This window comes from Salmo trutta, chromosome 23 (assembly GCF_901001165.1).
Source record: "Salmo trutta chromosome 23, fSalTru1.1, whole genome shotgun sequence".
NCBI lineage: Eukaryota > Metazoa > Chordata > Actinopteri > Salmoniformes > Salmonidae > Salmo > Salmo trutta.
In genome coordinates, this window is record NC_042979.1 from 34,764,928 (window position 1) to 34,783,400 (window position 18,473).

Here is an 18,473-nt window from a genome sequence, read left to right on the forward strand (position 1 = left end):
TTTTTCCTAGCTACCGTGCTTCTACACCTGCATTGCTTGCTGTTTGGGGCTTTAGGCTGGGTTTCTGTACAGCACTTTGAGATATCAGCTGATGTAAGAAGGGCTTTATAAATACATTTGATTTGAAATTTGATTTGAACAAGTTGAGGAGACTAAATGACTTGGCCTTACCTTAGATTGTAAACTGTCATGGTCAAAACATATAGATTCATTGCTTGTAAAGATGGGGACAGGTCTGTCCGTAATAAAGAGATGACACCACACTCCAAAAAACAAGTTCTGCAGGCTCTAGTTTTGTCTAATCTTGATTTTTGTCTAGCAATGTGGTCCAGTGCTGCAAGGAAAGACCTAGTTAAGCCCAGAACAGAGCGGCACGTCTTGCTCTTCATTGAAATCAGCCTCTCTTGGCTAAGAGTTGAGAAGAGACTGATTGCATCACTTCTTCTTTTTATAAGAAACGTTGTGTTAAATTCAAAATTGTTTGCATAGTCAACTTACACACAGCTCTGAAAAACACTTTCCCCACCAGACATACCACCAAGGGTCTTTTCACAGTCCCCAAATCCAAAACAAATTCAAGAAAGCGTACAGTATAATATAGAGCCATTATTGTGTGGAACTCCGTTCCATCTCATATTGCTCAAATAAACAGCAAACCTGGTTTCAAAAAACAGATAAAGCAACAACTCACGGTACAACGTTTCTCCCCTATTTGACCCAGATAGTTTGTGTGTATGCATTGATATGTAGGCTACGTGTGTCTTTTTAAAAAAATGTATGTAGTTCTGTCCTTGAGCTGTTCTTGTCTACTAATGTTCTGTATTATGCCATGCTTCTAGGAAGAGTAGCTGCTGCTTTTGCAACAGCTAATGGGGATCAGTACAAGTGAAGACGGGTGTTTACTGGGCACTATGGGCACACAAGTAAATCAGTGTCCAGTAAAAACCCGTCTTCACCTATATGTCTAATAGATCCTATTGGCCTTACAAAGGGAAAATCTGGCTTTTGACAAGGAATGACATTCTAATTTCCAAATGTCTATATTTTATAAAACAAACAAAAAACATTTAAAAAGCTTATAGAATGACTATAGCCTCCTTAATGGCAAAAAAAAAGAATCCTGTAAAATCCACACTTGCATCATTATTTTGCTTAGACTAGGTTATGTGTTTGGTTGTAGGTTGAAGTTTTGGTGTTTTGGGCCCGAATCATTTTCCCTCAACACTTCTATCGCATGTTTTTTTTTACTGTGTGTGTGTAGGCCCACCCCATATAAATGTCATACCACTAGGCCTACATGTATTTCCTCTTTCCCAATAAGAGGTTTAAAGTGAATTGGCATATTCCTAAATATCAATGATGAATATTCTCAGTAGGGTATTCAAGGACTATTTGGGAGCATAGGCCTACTTACAAAGGCAATAGGGAGGGAAAGAAATTGAGCTAGGGTAGACCGGGGCTAAATGTAACATAGTTACAGTGAGTAATGGTAGCTAAGACACATATGTTGTTTGTATAAAATGTTTTTAATCAAACTCTAAAAAAAATTGTATTCAGACAACATACATATCTCAGCTACCATTACTCACTGTAACTACGTTTCTGGGACATACCAGTTGTTTACAATTCAAACCAAAAGTGTCAGAGGTGAAATGTTACAATTAACCCAGTAGGTGTGGTTAAATGTAACAGTCTTTGATAATAAAAATAAGGGGTAATAAAACAGAACAATTATTTGAAACAAATATTTGGATGAAAACACAAAATTGATAAACAAATTATTCTTATTATCTTTTTTTACCAACTTTTTCTCCCCAATTTCGTGATTAACATCTCGTATCATCGGTGCAACTCCCCAACGGGCTCGGGAGAGGCGAAAGTCAAGTCATGCATCCTCCGAAACATGACACGCCAAACCGCACTTCTTAACACTCGCTCGCTTAACCCGGAAGCCAGCTGCACCAATGTGCCGGAGGAAACACTATTCAACTGATGATCGAAATCAGCCTGCAGGCACCCGGCCCGCCACATGGAGTCGCTAGAGCGCAATGAGCCAAGTGAAGCCCCCCTCCGGCCAAACCCTCCTCTAACCCAGACGACACTGGGCCAATTTTGCGACACCCTATAGGACTCCCGATCACGGCCAGTAATGACACGGCAGGTAATGACACAGGATCAAACCCCAGGCTGTAGTGACACCGCAACACTGCGATGCAGTGCCTTAGACCCCTGCGCAACTCGGGAGGCCCCAAACAAAATATTTCATTTGACCAAATATTTCACCAAATGTTTTATTTATTTATGAATATCATTCAAAAGGAATGAATTTGACTTTTTATATTTCTCAAAGTTATTAACTTGGTTGTACTGGGATACTTTATAGGAAGAAGTTACATTTTATATCACTATGTGAATGTGTCTAAAAACAATATAAAATACCATAGGATTTGTTGTAGGTGCACTAACCCCGATACATCTAATATGAGTTTTGTGTGAAAATACAACAATAATTACTGTCATCAACTATACCACTGAAAATACCTTTTCTTGCTGATAAAATTGATTGAAGTGATAATGCCCGAGAAGCCAGTGTTTGGAGGATATATTGACACTGGTGTTGTTAGGCCCGACGTGAAGTCCAAGGCCGGCTAACTGTGCAAATATATCCTCCAAACACTGGCTTCGACTGCATTATCACTTTTATACAACGGGTTACCAACATGTGATTTCTGTATTTTAATCAAAAATGTTATCTTGATTCATTTATTCATACTATTTCATCCTTCCACAAGATATAGTACCGACACAAACCTAGAGTTGCTACCCAAGCCGGCTGGTTGTTTGAATGTCTCTTACAACCAAACCGATAGAACAATCTTTTTGCACTGTACCTATGGACGCAACCCAGTTGTTCATTCTAAATGTTCCATTGTCATACTTGCTTGCTAGCTAGGCAACTACGGCTAACTTACAGCCAGAATAACAACAAAGTAGCTGCCTTTGCATTAGTTTAAGCTGTTTTATAGTGACATTTATTTGGATACATCCATAACAATGAGCTAATGAGGCACAATTCAGGTCTCTCCAGAGCTGTTCGATCAGGTTCAAGTCCGGGCTCTTGCTGGGCCACTCAAGGACATTCAGAGACTCGTCCCAAAGCCACTGCTGCGTTGTCTTGGCTGTGTGCTAACAGTCGTTGTCCTGTTGGAAGGTAAATCTTCCAACAGTTATGGTGACAGGTTTCCTCCAGGCGTGACGTTTGGCATTCAGGCCAGAGAGTTCAATCTTAGTTTCATCAGACCAGAGAATTTTGTTTCTCATGGTCTGAGAGTCTTTAGGTGCTATTTAGCAAACTCCAAGCGGGCTGTCATGTTTTTTTTCCTGAGGAATGGCTTCTGTCTGGCCACTCTACCATAAAGGCCTGACTGGTGGAGTGCAGAAAAGATGGTTGTCCTTCTAGAATGTTCTCCCATCTCTACAGAGGAACTCCTGAGCTCTGTTAGAGTGACCATCGGGTTCTTGGTCACCTCCCTGACCAAGGCCCTTCTCCCCCGTTTGCTCAGTTTGGCCGGGTGGCCAGCTCTAGGAAGAATCTTGGTGGTTCCAAACTTCTTCCACTTAAGAATGATGGAGGCCACTGTGTTCTTGGGGACCTTCAAGGCTGCACACATTTTTTGGTACCCTTCCCCAGATCTGTGCCTCGACACAATCCTGTCGCTGCGCTATATGGACAATTCCTACGACCTCATTGCTTGGTTTTTGCTCTGACATGCATTGTCAACTGTGGGACCTTATATTGACAGGTGTGTGCCTTCCCAAATCATGTCCAATCAATTGAATTCACCACAGGTGGACTCCAATCAAGTTGTACAAACACCTCAATCATGATCAATGGAAAGCTCTAAACTCAAAGCCCTAAGCTCAGTTTCGAGTCTCATAGCAAAGGGTCTGAATACTTATGTAAATAAGGTATTTCTGTTTTTTATTTTTGTATAAATTTGCATACATTTCTAAAAAGCTGTTTTCACTTTGTCATTATGTGTGTAGGTTTATGAGGGTAAAAAAATATTCAATTAATTTTAGAATAAGGCTGTAACGTAACTAAATGTGGAAAAAGTCAAGGGATCTGAATACTTTCCGAACACACTGTATATTCATAAAAATGATTCATGATTTTGACTGGCTGAGAAACACTGCCTGCCTGCCTGCCTCTGTCTCGTCCCGACACGTTCATTACTATGGGACAGCTGGAGATCAAATCTGAATATTTAAACATTGTTGGAAATGTCAGAGACAGACAGCAATGTTTATACAATTCTCTGGAAAATAATGTCACAATATACACGTTAGAAATATACATAATTCTGTTTTGCCATTGAAAAACTAAATGCACAACATAAACTCAACTGATAGTCAGTCCACATCACATGCTCATTCAGTGAGTCCATGTCCATTTATCCAGAGTGGATCCCTGTCATTTTCCTCTCTCCTCTCTTTACAAATCTGTGAATAGCAATATGGCGGATACCCAGCAGGAATGCACTTAAACGTTACAGTTAAATTGGTTTCAGATGAGGGAAAGCATACAGGAGATGAAGCTGCTTTAGATCATTGTCCCTCCTAGCCACCAGCAGCTGAATGGCAACATCTGGTGGCAAAAAAATATATTACACTCAAAAGCAATTGACGTTGCAAACATATCAGTTATTAATTTATTTATTTTTAAAATTAATTTAACTTTTATATAAGCTATGATGATCACAAAATGACATTGATTGACAGATTGAAATGGATTATTTGTGTTGTATGCTACTCCACCTCTGTAGTCTTTCAAAGCAGGACTTCTGTATTGACGAACGTTGTGGACTCCTTATCTTGATAGGCTAAGGAAGAAATCTGTGAATTCATATCCATTTCAGAAGCAAGCTATAGAAGTGGCCCAGATAGAATACTTTTTACATTATATCCTTCCCTCTTCCTCTTCCCTTCCTTGGAGTAATCACTGGTTCAACATGATTGGATGTGTGTAACAGCGAAGAAGGAAGTATGCATTTTAAAGTATTCAAACATGGTCCGTACCTGGCATGAACAACAAAACAAATTGATCGGATTTGCCATGAGTAGTGTATTAAAATCAATGTTTACATCCTTAGTACTCTGTCGGCTATTTGTTGAAATAAACGCTTGTCCTAATTAAGGGGGCTTATTTTACTGTTACACCGGAACAACCTCGGTTGGGATTTAATGCAACACCAAGGGCTTTTCCGGTCTCTTTTCACCCACCCATAGGAAGAAAATGGTGAGTGGAAAAATAGTCAAAGATGTATCGTACAACATCTATTTCTGTATCTGTTTATTTTACCATAAATTGTTGTAATTTACGACTTGTAATCACAGATAATTGTTTCTCATCGATATTATTTTTGAGTCAACGTTAGATGGTGTATAAAAACCTTGAATGTTTGCTTGCCTAAAAGCTTGCTATCTTGCCTATTCAGCTAGTTAGCTTGCTACCGGCAAAGTAATGTGCTCTTTCAACTAAATCTCATTATTTCGGGTGTGAATAATTTTCTACTATGCGTTATTCACACGACTTAAATAAATTTATATATCTAGCTAGCTCAATGCCTATCTACCGCTAGTCAACATGGCTAACGTCAACTTTCTAGCAAAGGAAGCATTGCTAAAGTTAGCTGCCTTGCCTCAAGCAAACATTGAACTAATGTAACAGTTAAGTTTCCGTCCCTCGCCTCGAACCAGGGACCCTCTGCACACAACTGCCTCCCACGAAGCATCGTTACCCATCACCCCACAAAGGCCACGGCCCTTGTAGAGCAAGGGGAACAACTACTTCAAGGTCTATGCGCGAGTGACGTTACCGATTGAAACGCTATTATTGCGCTCCCTGCTAACTAGCCAGCCATTTCACACCGGTTACACTAAGTTGCCAGGAATTTGACTAGAAACGTTCGTAGTCCAGCTTGATTACCTTAACATACAGTCGGCAGTGCGGCAAATGACTAATTCTCTGCAAATAATTACCAATCTTGTCAATGATGTTTTCAAAACAAATGTCTGAACATATGAATTTCAGTGATTCTTACTTGTTGGCTGAGACATGATCCTGACATCTCCATGCATGCTCACTTGCATGCTCACTGGATGACAAAGATCTTTGGCAACTTATGGACCTTGTGTGTTTCAGACGAAGGGTACATCGTCCTTCGGAAAGCGGCGTAATAAGACGCACGCTCTGTGCCGTCGCTGTGGCTCCAAGGCATACCACCTGCAGAAGTCGTCCTGCGGGAAGTGTGGGTATCCCGAGAAACGCAAGAGAAGATGTAAGTGCCGTTCCTTGAACGATCAATTGCTTTATTGTAAAAACTGCTATATTGTAACCAAGATGTCAGACCTGTGGGCATTCTGTCTCAACTTGTTGAATGAGGGTTGTTACTGCATTGTCTTTAACTGCTTGCCTTGTTGACTTGTTAGAATATTTGACACAGTGCAGCATGACACAATTAATGTTTACTACCCAGTGTCTCGTCAATGATGTTTTCAATACAAATGTCTGAACTTATGAATTTCAGTGATTCTTACTTTGTGACTGAGACGAGACCCCAAGCATGCACATTCATTGGTTGACAGATCTTTCCATAATGTGTGACCCCACGTCTGACAGGAGTGAGAATGTTTGCCTCAAACCTTTGATCCTGCTTTGTGACAAGTTGTGTATTAACGGGTCCCTTTCTGTAGACAACTGGAGTGCTAAGGCCAAGAGGAGGAACACCACTGGGTCCGGTCGCCTGAGACACCTGCGAGTCGTCTACCGCAGATTCAGGTGAGCACATCAACAGAGCACTCGTGTAAAGCCAGCGGTACACAGTACTGCTGAAATTATTTTCCTTTTTCTTCATTGCCTGGAAAACCAAGGTGGTTCAGTAGGGCACATGGTAAAATGTTTGGGTCTGGAAATGGCATTCTTATTGGACAAGTTAAAGTATGACTATTCCCCTTTCAAAGCGTTTTCTCCTGATTCCTGTCTACTGAACGGGACCCTGGTTTGTGTGGACTCCAGCCAATCGTTAACATTAGTGCAGGGGTATCAAACTCATTCCACGGAGGGCGGTGTCTGCAGGTTTTTTGTTGTTGAGGGGAGTTCCTTTACTAATTGGTGACCTTGAATGATTAATTAGTTAGGGTGGAGAGAGAACCAGCAGACATTCAACCCCTTTGTGGAGAAATGAAAACCTGCAGGACTGGCTCTCAAGGGCCTTAGTTAATCAAATGCTAAAGACATGCAGGCCATTCTAAAATGTGAGTTAAATTGTGGTTGTTGACACTTATGTGACTCGATCTGAGTCTGTTTGTGGCCAATAAGCCACTGCTATCTGCCTGTTTGCTCTGTTACAACTTGCTTTGAAATAATGCTAGTGGAAATGAGCTTGCCAATGATGTCACAAAATAAATGTCTGAACTGATGATATCAATGATTTTATTTTTTAAGATCTTTACTAAAGCAAGCTTCACTTGTCTTGTTTTCTTTCCCCATCCTTTTCAGGAACGGGTTCCGGGAAGGGACCACCCCAAAGCCTAAGCGTGCTGCAGTGGCTGCCTCCAGCTCGTCCTAGACACACTTTGGATTTACTTGTTTAAATAAATGTGCTGTTGATAGTTTTGAGTCGTCTGGGGTTTTTTCTCAGTATAACATGAATCATCCATTAATTCTTTCCACAACAGATACGTGTGAACTGTGGGGTTCACCAATCCCAATTGAATAATACTTTTTTTTTTTACTTATCCTACCCCCCCCCCCTTTTTCCTGTCTACTTGCACATTTGGTCCAATTTAGTGCAAGCATTCATTACCATGCCACTGCTTTAATCATTGGTTGACAGCCTCTAACGGCCATGGAAATGGTATGGATAAGTACTTTTTTATAGTTGTGTGTGTGTGTGTGGTGAGATTATAAAATATGCCATTTAGCAGACTTTTATCCAAATTGACTTTAGTCATGCATACATTTAAGTATGGGTGGTCCTGGTAATCAAACCCACAATCCTGGCATTGCAAGTGCAAAAGCTGGGGAACAATATGTTATGGGGTAACATTTAGGTTCTACGTCAAATCATTTTATTGGTCACACGTGTTCAGATATGTGATTTATCAAATCAAGCTGTATTTATACAGCACATTTCAGACATGGACTGCAACAGAATACGCTTTACTGGGAAAAACAACAGCTTCTCCCCAGTAGTGCAGCGATCTAAGGCACTGCATCTCAGTGCAAGAGGTGTCACTACAGTCCCTGGTTCGAATCCAGGCTGTATCGCATCTGGCCGTGATTGGGAGTCCCATAGGGTGACGCACAATTGGCACGGGGTAGGCCGTCATTGTCAATAACAATTTGTTCTTAACTGACTAATTAAAAACATATGACACACTGAGTGACTAAAAACAGCTGAAATTATGTAAGATCATGTCCACAGTTTTGGCCCCCCTCAGGTACTCTGACAGGCTATTCCAGAGCCTGGGGGCATAACTAAAGGCTGCCTCTTGGTCCTAGGCTTTGGGATAGTTAAAAGGTCAGTGCCTGAGGGAACTACTGGGTACATATGCTTTTACGTTGTCTGACATGTTTTGAGGTGCACAATTGTGGATTGATTTTAAAAATCAGTAGGAGAATTTTAATGTATTCTAGAACTCACAGGCAGCCAGTGCAGAGACCTTAACTGGTGTAATGTACCTGATCAGTACCTGTACTCCGCATTCTGTATGTTTTGCAGTTGACCAATAGCTTTCGTGGGTAGACCAGACAGGAGAGCATTGCAGTCAAGCCTTCTTGTAATAAAAGCATGACTATCAGCCTGAGAGAAATGACTGCACTGTGGCAATGTTCCTCACGTGGTAAAAAGCTATTTTGGTTACATTCTTAATGTGATTCAAAATTAAGTTCAGAATCTAAAATAATAGTTATCTTTATTGCCCGTGAATGAAAATGTGCGGCTAGATTCTCAGCGGTTTGGCTCCCACAATAAGTACCTTGGTCTTGTCTTGATTTATCTGGAGGAAGTTGTGAGCCATCCAAGTATTTAAATCACAAATACAGTCATAATTTATCCGTGGAGCTAAAATCCTCTGGTGACACAAATGTAACGTTTTGTATTGTCTGCGTAGCAGTGAAAATCAATGCTGTGCTTTCTGATAACACTGCCAAAGGGTTAACATATAAACTGAACAGTACCAGACCCAAAATCGAACCTTGTGGAACGCCACGTGATGTGTTTTCTTGTGAGTTATGTTCAACAAGGGTGACAAACTCGACTGGTTAAATAGGTCCTAAACCCAAAGTCGCCAAACAAAATGTCCATACAGTGAGAGCATTAGTGAAAATAGAGGCTTTCCCCCCACCCTTTTCCCCTTTTCTGATAAGAGTATGAAAAGCTGTAGTGGGGGGGCTTCAGTAAGAGCGGCACTATGGTCTGATGACAGCCATGTTTCAGTGAAACATGCAGTCAACTTTGCACTCAGTAATGAGGTCATTCACGAGAAAGGTTTTACTAGTGATTGCTCTAACATTTAAAAGTGCCATATTCAATGAGTGTGATGCCTGGGGCATCTGCCTCGAGGTAACCAATGGAATAACAACCAAATGTATTAAGGTTACAACCATGTTTTCTGACAGTCTCCAATCTATCAGAATGGTAGGAGGTGACAGTTTGTATAAACTGACTAGAAAGCGGAGTTAAAGGAACATAAATTAGGCTATTCACAATAACCATAGTGCCATTTCTACAGGAGTTGATATGCTTTCCAAGTCTTCTGTTGCTTATTCTGACAGGGAGAACTAGAGCACTACCAGACCCTGTCCCCCAGTTTCTAAAACTATTTGCGATGTTGCTGGAAATAATCCTGGAAACCTCTGCGTTGAGGATGAATCCCGTCTCTTTTAAAAAGTGCAGCAAATCAAAGTTGTCACAAAAAGAGACATTCCTGTCGTTGCAACATTTCTTCAGGTACTCGTTCAGGGCAGAGAGTCGGCTGAAACGTTCCAAACCCCTTCGGTAGCACGGGAGTGGGCCAGAGATAATTATTTCCTTCCTTGTACTTGTTTACAGTTCCTCAGGTCGCCTAAAATGAAGGTTGTTTAAACCTACGTGAGTGACGGTGTCAATATTGGAGTAGTTGGCCAGAACGGTGGGCAGGAGGGAGTTGATGTCATGGACACATGCCCCTGGGTAACAGTGGACCTTGGTCGGTCCACAGATTGTAGGCAGGCCAAAATCTCTCCCCATCGAGCTGCCCACAATGATAGTGGTCGTGATGGACTCCGATGGGGAAGTGACCTCCTGAACTGCGGTGGCAGTGGGGGAGGGTGCCATTGGGCGGCTGCCGGCTGTTGGTATACACCAGGATCGGTGCTGACTCCCGGGGCTGGTAGGTCCGTCTCAAGCGGGGCAAAGCTATTTGATAGTTGATCGGATCTTCTCGGATAGATGAAGGGTGACCTGACTGCCTCCCTGATCTCCTATGCCTAAGTGTCCAGTCTCCCTTGGGCCACGGAGTTGAGCTTAACATCTGTCCATCGGATTGGGACAGATCAACGCCACCCGACTCATCGACATCTTTGATATTGGGGCATTTAAAACTGAGATTCGGTTTGTGTGGGTTACAGCAAGGTCGGCATACTTAGAAAGCAGGTTATCCTTTTTTTGCAGCCGAGCTAACAGCCGGAGGATCTCTTCCCTAAGCTGCTTGATGATGGTGTATTTAGGGTAGACAAATCCCTGTCCATTTTCCTGTTCCACCATATCTTTATCTTGTGAGCCACATATTTTTGTAATTCAAAGACTTGGATGAAATATAGAAACATGTTTATTAATGCCAAATGTGAAACGTTACACACACACATAGGCCCTAGGGGCCCAAGGTAATGAGTGGGTATGGCAACTGACTGATTCTGAGTGAATAACGCAACAGGATCTATGGACATAATCCATGCAAACAGAGGAAAAAAACTCAAACTGAACGTTCTAGGGCTTGATTCAATCAGATTAGCGTTGGTCGACACCTGCATAGTGGTTGATTTGGCTGTGTCGGAGGTGGATGTGCGTTAGAGCTGTAAATCTACAAGCGGCTCCTTGTGTTACCTTATCGCCTACACTGCTATTGGATGCAACGAAACCATCCGACTTTATATCAGTTCAAACACTTGAATGAATGATGTTCTATTTTAGGCTATAGGCCCTACTCCCGATTAGACTGATAGGCTTTAAACCCTAGACCATACCGCCCCCTCTTGCACTCCCTGTGCACCCACGACTGCGTGGCCAAGCACGACTCCAACACCATCATTAAGTTTGCTGACGACACATTGGTGGTAGACCTGATCACCGACAACGATGAGACAGGCTATAGGGAGGTCAGAGACCTGGCAGTGTGGTGCCAAGACAACAACCCCCTCCCTCAACATGAGCAAGACAAAGGAGATGATCGTGGACTACAGGAAAAGGAGGGCCGAAACACGCCCCCATTCACATCGACGGGGCTGTAGCGGAGCGGGTCGAGAGTTTCAAGTTCATTGGTGTCCACATCACCAACAAACTAATAAACTATGGTCCAAACACACCAAGAAAGTCATGAAGAGGGCATGACAGTTCCCCCTCGGGAGACTGAAAAGATTTGTCATGGGTCCCCAGATCCTCAAAAAGTTCTACAGCTGCACCATCGAGAGCATCCTGACCAGTTGCATCACCGCCTGGAATGGCAACTGCTCGGCGCCGACCGTAAGGCGCTACAGAGGGTAGTGCGTACAGCCCAGTACATCACTGGGGCCAAGCTTCCTGCCATCCAGGACCTATGTACTAGGCGGTGTAAGAGGAAGGACCAAAAAATAGACTTCTCTCTGCTACCGCACGGCAAGCAGCACCGGAGCGCTAAGTCTAGGTCCAAAAGGCTCCTTAACAGCTTCTACCCCCAAGCCCCCCTTTGTTTTTACACTGCTGCTACTCGCTATTTATTATCTATGCATAGTCACTTTACCCCTACCTTCATGTACAAATTACTTCAACTAATCTGTACCCCCACACATTGACTCGGTGCCGGTACCCCCTGTATATAGCCTCATTATTGTTATTTTATTGTGTTACTTTTTATTTAGTAAAAATTTAGAGTAGAGCAATTACAGAAGTTGCACACCTTTTTTGTAGCCTAGGGTCCGGGAAAAATTTGGCTTTTTATAAACGCATTTCATACATAATATACATTCTACATAATTTTAGATGACTGGAGACTTTAGCAGAATCTTTTTTAATACCTCATAAATGATCAAAATGACAGGCTACTTTGACACTGACAAACAGAATCTGAGATAAAAAAAAAAATACATTGTCTTGAATCCATCAATAGCCTAGGCTTAGGTGTGTGGAGACACATATTGTGTAATATGAGGAGGAAATTATCGTCTTAGAAAAGACTAGAATTTCAGTTTCACTGACTGACCCAATGATGCGCAGCTCGCGTCATTCTTTTCCCAACGCAATTAAGCCAAAACCACGCCCCATTATTCAGAGGGGCGTTCTACAACGCTATGAGCGCTCCCCAAGTCCGGAACTGAATATCACGTAGCGCGAAATTTCAGTCACTGATGAATAACATTTGCCCTTGTATTTCAACATTGAAAAATATAATAACAATGTCGTGGACCGAACTAGCCATTAACGTCCTTAACGCTCAAAGACAGATTCAATGACTGTTGCATATCGTATTCGACTGAATGGTTAGCTAATAAATATTTGACAAATCATGAATAATAAGCATATGCTTTTACCTGATAATAGACTGCAAATTATAATATAACAACTTCCAATACCGAGCTAGTAACGTTAAGTAGCCTAGGTTAACTTTGCTGACCTTCAATTTAGGGAATTCAGCAGAGTTCTTTGAGACATTTTTACAACTCATTGAAACTCTGAAAGTAAATACATGGGCAAATGTTAACAAACATGATAATAATAGGCCTGCATTACGGTAGGCACCTAATTGTTAAATTACACTTTCCATTCTTACCTTGGAAGGTCACTGTCTCTGCGCTGATCGTCTGTGAGTGAGACAACGCTAGCTAGCCAATGGGAGCATTGTAGAACGCCCCTCTGAATAACGGGGCGTGGTTTTGGCTTAACTGCGTTGGGAAAAAGAAAGATGATCCCAGCGAACTCACCAGCGATGGCCCATGCGCTTATCTCTGTTATAATGCTGTTCGTTCAATATACCTATTTCTAAATTGATAACTTGGTAGCCTGCATACAGATTAGTGTTCTCTTTTCAGCAGGATCCATTTGCTTTCCAACCTGTGTTTCCCTGCTATTGTATTTTAATTATTGCGAAAAGACTGTTTTCGCTGCATAGTGTTCACAGATTTGCCTCTGCGTGCCCGGCTGTAGGCATGCCTTGTGATTGGGCTACTTAAACTTAAGATATTGATACTCTGTGGCTAAATTATAGCACTACTCCTGGTGTATTATTCGGAATTGTTTGAGGTAATATGTACACGTAGGTAGAGTTATTCAAGTGACTATGCACTGATAATAACAGAGTAGCAGCGTTGGTCTATATAAACTACAATGTTGCGCAAACCATAGGCTTATCCCGGGCCGGCCCAACCCGAATTAATTCCTAGAATGTCAGGCACCTTTTCACATTACGTTATTTACGGTGTAGGAGAATTACAGAGGAGTCAATTTCAATGAACTATAATTGCTTTTATTATACTTGTTTACATTGAAAACAGTTACAATTATGTGTCATGCCACGAGAGGTACCGGACCTTGGCAAATAGGTTACGGAACGAAACAGTCCGAAGCTGAGAGGTGCAGGATTCTGTTCCGGTGTGGTGAGGTACTGTATCTCTATCCGTTGGAAAAATAAACAAGCGCTTATTTCGAAGAGCGCTCCGTAAACCACGCCCCAGTGGGCAGAGCTAGGCATTTCAGATTGAGACACATTTTAATATGAAGAAAATACTCTAATTATACAATGTGGCCGCCGTGGTTCTGTGTAGCCTAGTTATGCTAATATATTGGAGACCAGTGTATTGCAGTTCATTTTCGTATTTTACTTAATAAGTAAAATGTATTTCAGTAGTAAACAGGGAAACGAGTCCCAGTCAGTTCGCAATATAACATATCAGTGGGGTGCATCGTTTACCAGGGTACCTAAATTATTGGGATCATCTGGTTACCCCCAGTGTTTGGAGTACATTGAGTTCATTGACAAAACAGACCATGGGACGCCTTTTCACACGGAGATGTATTTGTCAAAAGTTCGCGGTGGGCCTGTGTAAACTATGCGATTATATTGGAGACATGTTTACAGCAGTAAAGGTCACCTATTAATTTACATTAGGTTTGCTATGTATTGTTAATTGGTCTTGTGTTAGTGTGATACATTCATCCTGTTGGTTTCAGATGTCTAAAAATACCTATAATCCCTGTAAAATAGTGGATGTCCCGCTTGCGGACATTTGCAAACACAGGGGCCTACCGATGCGGGCAACAGGCCAGCTCCGAGGCAGAGATGAAATGGCCTCTTTCAGAAGGTATGCACAATGCCTTCAGAAAGTATTTGCACCCCTTGACTTTTCCCATATTTTCTTGTGTTACAACAAATCTCAATTTTAAATTCAGGTTGTAACTGGCCTACACACAATACCCCATAATGTCAAAGTGCCATTAAGTTTTCAAAATGTTTACAAATTAATAAAAAAGGAAAAGATTAAATGTCTTAAGTCAATTAGATTTCAACCCCTTTGTTATGGCTAGGTTAAATAAGTTCAGGAGTAAAAATGTGCTTTACAAATCACATAATAATACAAATGGACTCACTCTGTGTGTCACAGATTTCTTCGTCGTCAGACGATATAGCGAAATCATCGTCGGAGAACGTGAACCAATACGCAGAAGAGTTAGTGCTCATCATCTTAATTTATTAAATTAAGGTGAAACCAAGAACCGACCACTAACCTAACGCAGTGCAAATACAACTACCCACAACCTACCAAACAAACACACACCTACTTATAGGACTCCCAATCAGAGGCAACTAGAAACACCTGCCTCCAATTGAGAGTCCAGCACCCAAAACTACACATAGAAAAACAAACCTAGAACCTATACCAAAACTAACACACCCCGCTACACCACACACAAAACCCCACAATACAGAACAAATATACCTCTGCCACGTCCTGACCAAATATAATACAAATAATACCTAAATATTGGTCAGGACGTGACACTGTGTGCAATTATAGTGTTTAACATGATTTTTGAATGACTACCTCATCTCTGTACACGACACATACAATTATATATAAGGTCCCTCAGTCGAGCAGATTCAATCACGAAGACCAGGGAGGTTTTCAATGCCTCGCAAAGAAGGGAACCTATTGGTAGATGGGTAAAAAAAAAGCATATCCCTTTGACCATGGTGAAGGTATTAACTACACTTTGGGTGGTGTGTCAATTCAACCAGTCACTACTGAAATACAGGCGTCCTTCCTAACTCAGTTGCCGGAGAGGAAGGAAACCGCTCAGGGATTGGTGACTTTAAAACAGTTACATAGTTTAATGGCTGTGATCGGAGAAAACTTAGGATTGATCAACAACATTGTAGTTACTCCACAATACTACCCTAACTGACAGAGTGAAAGGAAGGAAGCCTTGACAGAATAAAAACTATTCCAAAACATGCATCCTGTTTGCATCAAGGCACTAAAGTAATGCTGCAAAAAATGTGGCAAATAAATACTTTTTGTCCTGAATACAAAGTGTTATGTTTGGGGCAAATCCAATACAACAAATTACTGAGTACCACTCTCCATATTTTCAAGCACAGTGGTGGCTGCATCATGCTAACGGTATGCTTGTAATCGTTAAGGACTGAATGGACTGAATAAACAGAATGGAGCTAAGCACAAGTAAAATCCTAGAGGAAACCCTGGTTCAATCTGCTTTCCACCAGACACTGGGAGATTAATTCACCTTTCAGCAGGAAAATAACCAAAAATACAAGGCCAAATCTACACTGAGGTTGCTTATCAAAAAGACATTGAATATTCCTGAGTGGCCGAGTTACAATTTTGACTGAAATGTACTTGAAAATCTATGGCAAGAATTGTTGTCTAGCAATGATCAACAACCAATTTGGCAGCCCTTGAAGATTTTTCCAAATAATATTGGGCAAATGTTGCACAATCCAGGTGTGGAAAGCTCGTAGAGACTTACCCAGAAAGACTCACAACTGTAAGGTGATTCTTACATGTATTGACTCTGGGGTATGAATACTTATGTCAATTAGATATTTCTATATTTCATTTCTCAAAATGTCCCAAAGTTTCTAAAAACATGTTTTCATTTTGACATTATTGGATATTGTGTGTAGATGGGTGAGAGAAACAAATATATTTAATCTATTTTGAATTCAGGCTGTAACACAACAACAAAAAACTAGTTAATGGTTATGGATACTTTCTGAAGGCGTTCAATTATGACAAGAGACAATGGCAAAACCTGCGTAGGCCTATGACATTTGAACTTTGTGCTCATGTAGAAAGCATTATTACTTGAAATACCTGTCATTAAATGTAGGTCTTTACTACTAATGAATAGCAACTTCATTATAATATTTGCCCATCAAATTGTCATTGCATATTGTAACAAAGAGAGTATACACAGTTTCAAATTCCCAAGCTGGGATCTTGTCAACCAATCACATGATCAAGCAAGAAAACAATCAGTACCTAGGACAATAGAATGCATGATATACAAAATATACAAAAGCAGACAGAGATATTTAATCAATAATTGCTTTTACATATACCATGTGAACATTTCCTCAGAATAAACAAGACAGGATTGTAAGACTAGGGACCTAGAGAAACCACTAGATGTGGGTATCGAACACCAATAAGAGGCAATATATTAGTTATAGAAAACACTTCAATAACAGTTCAGTATATTTGGATAGAAAACACTCTAAAGTTTCTAAAACTGTTTGAATGGTGTCTGTGAGTATAACAGAACTCATATGGCAGGCCAAAACCTGAGAAGATTCCATACAGGAAGTGCCCTGTCTGACAATTTATTGTTCTTCTGTAGCCTCTCTATCGAAAATACAGCATCTGTGCTGTAACGTGACATTTTCTAAGGCTTCCATTGGCTCTCAGAAGGCGCCAGAAAGTGTAATGAGATGTCTGCAGTCTCTGGGCTAAGTACAGCAGCTCTGTTTGTTACTAGCCTGCCTGGGGACAGTGACACTGGAGATGCGCGTTCATTTGAATTCTCCATTTTGTTCTTTCAGTCTTTGAATGAATACAACGTCACCCGGTTGGAATATTATCGCTATTTTACGAGAAAAATCGCATAAAAATTGATTTTAAACAGCGTTTGACATGCTTCGAAATACGGTAATGGAATATTTTTATTTTTTTTGTCACAAAATGCGCTCGCGCATCACTCTTTGGCTTGTGACCTGAACGCACGAACAAAACAGAGCTATTTCAATATAACTATGGATTATTTCGAACCAAAACAACATTTCTTGTTGAAGTAGAAGTCCTGGGAGTGCATTCTGACGAAGAACAGCAAAGGTAATCCAATTCTTCGTTTGGTGAGGGCCAAACTTGGTGGGTGTCAAATTAGCTAGCCGTGATGGCCGGGCTATCTACTCAGAATATTGCAAAATGTGCTTTTGCCGAAAAGCTATTTTAAAATCTGACACCACGATTGCATAAAGGAGTTCTGTATCTATAATTCTTAAAATAATTCTTATGTATATTGTGAACGTTAATCATGAGTAATTAAGTAAATTCACCGGAAGTTTGCAGTGTGTATGCTAGTTGCTAGTTCTGAACATCACATGCTAATGTAAAAAGCTGTTTTTTGATATAAATATAAATTTGATTGAACAAAACATGCATGTATTGTATAACATAATGTCCTAGGAGTGTCATCTGATGAAGATCATCAAAGGTTAGTGCTGCATTTAGCTGTGTTTTTGGTTTTTGTGACATATATGCTTGCTTGAAAAATGGCTGTGTGGTTATTTCTGACTATGTACTCTCCTAACATAATCTAATTTTGCTTTCCTAACATAATCTAACTCTCCTAACATAATCTAACTGTTTTGCTTTCGCTGTAAAGCCTTTTTCAAATCGGACAGTGTGGTTAGATTAATGAGAGTCTTATCTTTCAAATGGTGTAAAATAGTCATATGTTTGAGAACTTTGAATTATGACATTTTGTGGTTTTAAATTTGGCGCTCTGATGTGTCACTGGCTGTTGAATAGTGTGGGACGATTTCGTCCCACCTACCCTAGAGAGGTTAGGTAAGCGAGCAAATCATAAAACACATTGAAGGGACCCTTCCAAAGAGAAACACATCATCAATATATATTTTCCACATAAGTATATGTT

General features: G+C 40.9%; 1 protein-coding gene, 1 long non-coding RNA gene and 3 other non-coding genes across 5 annotated transcripts; 4 read left to right on the forward strand and 1 right to left on the reverse strand.

Annotated features, from left to right (window-relative positions):
• Positions 1-4,346: 4,346 nt before the first annotated feature.
• Positions 4,347-5,204, reverse strand: LOC115159879 (uncharacterized). Its single transcript, XR_003868958.1, has 2 exons — positions 4,819-5,204; positions 4,347-4,648 (listed from the first exon to the last, which is right to left on the reverse strand). It is a non-coding gene; the product is annotated as an uncharacterized LOC115159879 (long non-coding RNA).
• Positions 5,205-5,211: 7 nt separating this feature from the next.
• On the forward strand, positions 5,212-7,677 carry rpl37 (ribosomal protein L37). The gene is made up of 4 exons (XM_029709963.1): positions 5,212-5,299; positions 6,206-6,341; positions 6,757-6,841; positions 7,562-7,677. Exons 1-4 carry the CDS (start codon positions 5,297-5,299, stop codon positions 7,629-7,631), a joined length of 294 nt encoding a protein of 97 aa, XP_029565823.1. The 5' UTR covers positions 5,212-5,296; the 3' UTR covers positions 7,632-7,677.
• LOC115160325 (small nucleolar RNA SNORD72) lies at positions 6,045-6,123 on the forward strand. Its single transcript, XR_003869079.1, has one exon. It is a non-coding gene; the product is annotated as a small nucleolar RNA SNORD72 (small nucleolar RNA).
• On the forward strand, positions 6,541-6,619 carry LOC115160326 (small nucleolar RNA SNORD72). The gene has a single exon (XR_003869080.1). It is a non-coding gene; the product is annotated as a small nucleolar RNA SNORD72 (small nucleolar RNA).
• On the forward strand, positions 7,443-7,526 carry LOC115160327 (small nucleolar RNA SNORD72). The gene has a single exon (XR_003869081.1). It is a non-coding gene; the product is annotated as a small nucleolar RNA SNORD72 (small nucleolar RNA).
• Positions 7,678-18,473: the final 10,796 nt, after the last annotated feature.

What these genes read in the sequence shown, in the direction of transcription:
- rpl37 (XM_029709963.1), top strand. An exon ending in CGAGAAACGCAAGAGAAGAT is followed by an intron (nt 6,342 to 6,756) that starts GTAAGTGCCGTT and finishes CCCTTTCTGTAG; the next exon opens with ACAACTGGAGTGCTAAGGCC. An exon ending in GTCGTCTACCGCAGATTCAG is followed by an intron (nt 6,842 to 7,561) that starts GTGAGCACATCA and finishes CATCCTTTTCAG; the next exon opens with GAACGGGTTCCGGGAAGGGA.